The sequence below is a fragment of the Chanos chanos genome, chromosome 7, assembly GCF_902362185.1.
Source record: "Chanos chanos chromosome 7, fChaCha1.1, whole genome shotgun sequence".
NCBI classification, from domain to species: Eukaryota; Metazoa; Chordata; class Actinopteri; order Gonorynchiformes; family Chanidae; genus Chanos; species Chanos chanos.
Genome location: NC_044501.1, coordinates 44,840,264 through 44,846,787, shown reverse-complemented (window position 1 = coordinate 44,846,787; position 6,524 = coordinate 44,840,264). Strand labels below are relative to the sequence as shown.

The window sequence follows — 6,524 nt, the reverse complement described above, 5'->3', positions numbered from 1 at the left end:
TTTGCATAGTCTATCTTGTTTCACAAACAGTAAAATATGTATTTTGTTGATACTTCATAACACCAACCTTTTATACGGCATATACAAAGTATACTTCACTCCACAGCTGCCAGATGGCGTTGGTTTCTTGATGACCAGCTGGTCAACAGGCTCTAGGTGGATCCTCTTTAAACTGATAATGTTGTCTATGTGAGGGCATAGTTGAATAGGGCATGGTAGACATTAAACATTATTATTTTTATGAGCTTTTCCTATCTGTTTATTCAGTTGTAGTCTGCTATTCGAGCAGTAATATTATGCTAATACCTGAGTGCGCAGCTTGTGCCAAGCTCGTGGTTTGCTGGTGCGAGCCACGGGGAGGGGTATGGTGGTTGTCCCCATGGTGCTGTAGTGTGCTGTCTGGTAGAGGAGTGCAACAATGTGGTTGCAAAATCATCCACCTGCAGCACATGAACAGGCAAAACCCCGCAGTCTTGCGGGCTCGGCAGTGTGAATGGTCATCTACGACATTTACGCAGCGATGTCACAATTTTAAGTATGCAATGTAGTTTGTGTTGTTAGTCGAAACGGGGTGAGCAGAACAAATTAGTAAAAGCCTCAGAACCTGAACTCGTGGAACAACGACCAGAACTTTTGGAAAAAGAAACAAGAGCGGTCTTATCAATCAAACCTCAGAGAGCGTGAACAAAGCGAATCAGAAAAAGTAGCAAATTATTGCACAGTGTTGCAGCAGTTTACACTGTGCAACAATTTTCTACATTCTCAAGTATGTTTTTATGGGCAACTAGTTTTTGGTTTCATCTACAAATTCATTTTGATGATATGGTCATGTGAAGGACAGATATACACAAAAATTGAATTTATTCTATGCTCTTGTTCCTTTTGCCCCCTAACAGACTCAAAGTTATTTTCACTACACCTCCAGTTTGTGTGGCTCCTCATTCTTTTTAAGTGACCTGTAGCACTGTGCTCGTATTACGACACTACTGTCTACTACGTTGTACACTATACCAAAAAGAACATGCACAAAACAAACATGAATGAATATTAAACTATCATGACGTATGTTATGACAATAAACAATTGGATACTTTCATTACACGGCCATCTCTCCGTGGCTAGCTGACATTACCCTCATAATTAAAAATAAATTGTTCATAGAACAGTTTGTATCCATGATCCAGTTTGTATCGTTTTGTTTTACTATACATATCCACCGTCTCAACAACCTATGAGAGGCGGAGTTTTGGCAGATTTGCCAAAGATCTGGAGAACATCGGGGACGCTTACACATCTTCGCCGAAGATAGCCATTGTTTAGCGTAAGTGACCAGAAGTAATTTTACCCCCAGTTGCTTTCCAATAGGGCGGCGTGAAAAAGGCCTGTATTAGTACAATAGCATTAATATGAAGTGGACAGGCTCTATGTAGATAGGCTCTGGTAAAGGATGGTCCAGTGTACCCCATGCTAAAGGATATAAGAAAGGAAGCATTGAAGAATCTTTCCGTAGCATGTAGAGAATTCGACCAGCTCTAATCATGGCTGCCACTTAGATATTTCCGGGTCATTTCACGCAGTTAGAAACCTTCCTAAGCAAAAAAGACTATTCAGCTGCCTCCATGAAATGTGAAGTACTGTCTGGTACCAGACCACTCTGGTACAGAATGAAGGGCATTGCTGCAGGATGAAATGGCTTGTGTCCAAAAGCTCATGTCTGGATCCCACATGAAACAACAGCCAGATCAGCCCGCCGGTGGAAGAAGCATTTCAGATCTTCTGTTGGCACTGGAGCTATGTGTTCCAGTGTCCTGAGATTCCCCCGGACTTTGGGTGCTGGCAGAACCTCTCCCGGACTTCAGTGGGCAATGGATATTTCCTAGGGTCCTCTTGGCCCACTTGTGACAAAGCAGGGTCATGCAGCCTTCTCTGATGTCAGGTGGCATTACAAGAACTGGTAACCATATGCTTAGGCCTTACTGGACACTGGGTAACACCGCAGGGATTATCCTATAGGAACAGGATACAATTAACAAATATTAATTCCAGTAGGAGCAAGTCCTCTGATTATCAGGTGGTGCCACATGGTCAGATAGCCATTGATCAAGGTTTCTTAAGATCCAGGAAAGTAGTTGCAAGACATTGTTCCTCCCACCCAAAGGATATAAAAGCCAGCCCTCCAGAATCTCTAGAGGTGGTGGTGGCCAAACCTCATTCCTTTCTTCATAGGTTCAAGGATCTGAGATCCCTCCCCTTCCCTTCAGTGATGGGTTTTGAAGGTTGAGTTTTGCTGACAGTGAGGATCTGGCAGCCTTGGTGCTGCCATCTTTAACTGATGCACTCCTTCTTCTATCAACACATTGTTTCATTCTGGAAGCAGCAGTGATCACACAAACGGGAATGAAGTGGTTTGTGTCAGGGTCTGTACTAAGGTATCAGATCCATGACAGACTCTATGTCTGTGAGTAAATAAAGACACAAAGAAATACTGAATTAAGACACAAAGAAATACTGAAAAATTCTAGTAGAATTTTAGCTAGTAAATATAGACACTTAGCATTGGTAATGACTGGGTTGATTGTTGCCAGGGGACCAATTGGGTGTGTTTTCCTAGAGGGTCAGCCAGACAAGGTACGCTCCCTGTTGTCACATTTCGGCTAATCAATGTCAATGTATACACCCGCACATATACAGGTGAATCCAGGGAAATAACATGAACCTCAATGTTCTTGTGGAGGCACATGTGTATCTCAAATTCTTTTTCATTGGTATTTAGACTAAACTGAAATGTATAGCGGACCTTTTTTTTGAGGGTTTTGAGGAAAGGAAAACAGGGCTCTGGTAACTTGTGTTGAAGTATTGTATTACATAAACAAACAATACTGAAGATCATTTCTCCATAAATATTAATATTGATTGGACATGCACTCAAAATCAAGATCAGAAAGTGCGAATTTAAGATTATCCCTTCAGTTTCAGACAGCAGCTTTCAGCTTGGAGTAGATGTCAGTCTTTTTGAAGGACATGACAGATGACCAATGGACTTGAGTTTCTCCCATTTTGACAAAAATGGGGGCTGAAATATGGGCGGAGAGTCTCCTTGAAGTTGCAGTCAGTGAAGGTATAAATATGCGATCTGGCCTCCACATTATAGAAGGACACCAGACCCTCCTCATAGTCCACAAACACCCCCACTTTCTGGACTTTCTCTGGGATGGGGAGACGGACAGGGGGATCCTCAAGGGCACAGTAAAGATTCTCATTACAATGCACAATGGCCCAGTAACCCTGACTGGGTTTTAGGGAGATCTTGCCCTTCCTGTTGGCATCCTCAGCTGCCACACCCAAATCCCATCCTGTCTTTTCCCAGACATCAACCTCCCAGTAAGCCCTGCCAGAGGTCAGCTGGTTCTGACCCAGGACGCAGCCGAACAAGTCGTATCTTTCATCGTTGTCTGGGAAATCTTGTTTGATTCCTCCATCTCTCACTTCCTTTCCATCATCTGACAGAACTAGCTGAGCATTAGCCGTGTCTGGGTCGAGAATAATGTCAGCTTGAGGGACAAAAGAATCCAAAAATTTAGGGCAATTGGACAGTTACAGGTCAACCATCAACAGGATATCAGTTCTGCCTGTCTCACAAAGAATACCTAAAGTTAGATTTAAGGCTTGATTTGGACAGTATTAGAAATTCAGTCCCTTCACCTCTTCACCTTTTCACCATTGTGCAATTTTCAATACAATCAATTGATGTCATTGACTCAGATTTTTCTTGTATTGTGGAACAAGAGGATTTCCACCAAATACAAAAACGTTGAAAACGGATTTTTTGGCTATCTTGGAGGGTTTAGCTGTCTTCCACAAACCAAGGACTGATTTACTTAAAATGTTTGACTTGAAACCGAAAACATACCTGAAAACCTGTGCATTCTCTTAATTTCTGTAAAGCAAAAACAAGGTTTAATCACTTTATCTCCTCAGTTGTAGCTGAGTATCCATGAATATTAAACTCACTTACCAAGACTTGAGAGTTTCTCCAGTTCGGCATCCAGCTTAGATTTCATTGCCAACAAGTGTTTTTGAAGAGAACCAAGAGACAGGTCAGTATTGACAGTGATATTTATCCAGTCTGTGTCCTTCTTGGTGTCTGGCATTGATGGGTAACTCTATGGGAATCACATAAAAAATGATTGATTGACGTTAAGTAAATTAAAAGAAATAAGTATTATGTTTAGTCAATACATTAAAGTAAATCCAAAGTATTTAAATAAAGATAAAAAAGAATAAGAATTTAATAAAATGTAAATAAAAATGATTATTTCAAGAGCAGTTCTTCCATTAGACCTGATTACAAACTGGCACCAACCAACAACTGTATGGATATTTATGATGTATATGGGGAAAACAAAACATTAATCATGACCCTAAGAAATAAAATTCAGTTTCTCAATGCCTTTATTTACCTGCAGGAAGTGAACGTGGTCTTCAGCATCAGTGATTCGATCGAACTCAGTGATGACCTTCCTGAATTCACTGATCTCTCTCTTCAGCTCATTGGTTAGCTCCTCAGCCTCCATTTTCAAACGCCTCCTCCTATCCTCAAGAGGCTGCAGTGCCTCCTTCTGTGCCTCCTCCACTGCTGCCATCAGACCCTCAAACACATTCTCAATCTCTCCTCTCTCCCGGTCTATCTTTTCCTGAGGTACAATTTCAGGTTTTATATAGTTACATTTAAATACACTTTCTGGACATTGTTTTAAAACACATACAGTGAACTCTTACTGTTGTGCCAAAAAAAAACGAATAAATCTCGCTCAGTTACCAGATATACTCTTGCCTTCACACTCTCTCATATGTGCTGTCATTTACTTTCTCTCCGTCCCTTTTTTGATGATAACTGAAGTTTTGTATGTGTGTGTGTGTGTGTGTGTGTGTGCGCAGACACACAGACACACACACACGCACAAACTCCAGGAGTTCATATCCAACAAACTGCTGTTCCTCCTAAAGTGATAAACACCTTGAACTGTTCATATCTCCACAGACTTATGCTGATTCTATCCACCCCAGCATTTTAGATCAAAGGTAATGTGTCCTGACTCTTATCAGTGTTCCGGGTTAATGGTTTTGACAAACCTGACACTGGTCCACACTGAACTCAATTTCTTTGACTTTGTCCTCTTTCTCCTTAATCATCTTTTCCAGATTGCATTTAATGCTTAGCAAATCAGCCTGTAATGATACACACAAACACACATGCATTAGCAAAAAACACAAGACACACCCAAAAGCAGACACACACACACACACACACACACACACACACACGGTTCTAAAGCACTGGGGATGTAACATTTCAGTGTCTGCCCCAGCCATAAACACTCAGTCGTTTTGTTCAGTGTCATTATTACAAAAGCTGCTTAAATATTAACCTACCTGCATGCTTGCATAAGACCACAAAGTCTAAGTCACTTGTTTTGTCAGTTGTGGGACATAAAACACATTCACTGTAACTGGCCATATAATCCAACACACACTGGTAACTGAGAATAACTATTTACTACTGTGGAGGTTCTGTGATATCCACAAAGAAACACCTTCTTGGCAATGCCTTGGTAATCCCTAGTGTGTCCAATACCTGTCTTCTGTTACTCTCCATTTCTACAGGAACAACCTGCCTGCCCTTCTGCACACACAGAGCACAGATGCATTTTCCCTCCTCACAGCTGTACAGCTCCAGGGGTCGACCGTGGGTCAGACACGCCCTCTGGTCCAGGTCCTCCACTGGGGCCACCAGGTGATGGCCTTTCAGCCGTGGTGTGGATCGGTGCTGTTCCACATGCAAGCTGCAGTATGACACCAGACACACCAGACAGGACTTCACAGCCTTCAGCCTCCGTTTTCCAACGCAGATGTCACACGCCACCTCTCCTGGAGCTCCCGGGAACTCATCCGTCCTTGGATGCTTGGCTTCCTCCAGTTTATGCAAAATTGCCTTGAGAACCACGTTGACCTTAGGTCTACCCTGCAGATCTTGCTTACAGAGTGGGCAGGCCATGTCATTGTATTGTTTATGATGGTCCAGGCATGTCATGCAGAAGGTGTGACCACAGATGGTGGTGACAGGGTTCTTCAGTACGTCCAAACAGATGCAGCAGTTTAGATGCTGGGACATCAGAGCAGGTGTATCCTCACTTGTTGAAGGTGAAGAAGAAGAAGACAAAGAAGAAGAAGACGAAGACAAAGAAGAAGCCATTGCTGGAGCAACAGAAACAGCAGAGAAATTGTGTTATGTGCCTTGAGAGGACAATTACAATTAAAAAACAGGTAAACCAATAGAATCCAGCCAAAGTCCTCACTAAGCAATACATGATAGAAAAATATATATATGTATATATATATATATATATATATATATATATATATATATATATATATGTGTGTGTGTGTGTGTGTGTGTGTGTGTGTGTGTGTATGAAAAATGTGATCTGTTAAGAAAAAGAAACTGATTCAAAGTAGTGTAAGAT

At 41.8% G+C, this 6,524-nt stretch overlaps 1 protein-coding gene across 1 annotated transcript; it reads right to left on the bottom strand.

Moving 5' to 3' along the window:
• Positions 1-3,003: 3,003 nt before the first annotated feature.
• On the bottom strand, positions 3,004-6,253 carry LOC115816479 (E3 ubiquitin-protein ligase TRIM39-like). The gene is made up of 6 exons (XM_030779433.1): positions 5,636-6,253; positions 5,134-5,229; positions 4,461-4,694; positions 4,016-4,163; positions 3,911-3,937; positions 3,004-3,551 (listed from the first exon to the last, which is right to left on the bottom strand). Exons 1-6 carry the CDS (start codon positions 6,251-6,253, stop codon positions 3,004-3,006), a joined length of 1,671 nt encoding a protein of 556 aa, XP_030635293.1.
• Positions 6,254-6,524: the final 271 nt, after the last annotated feature.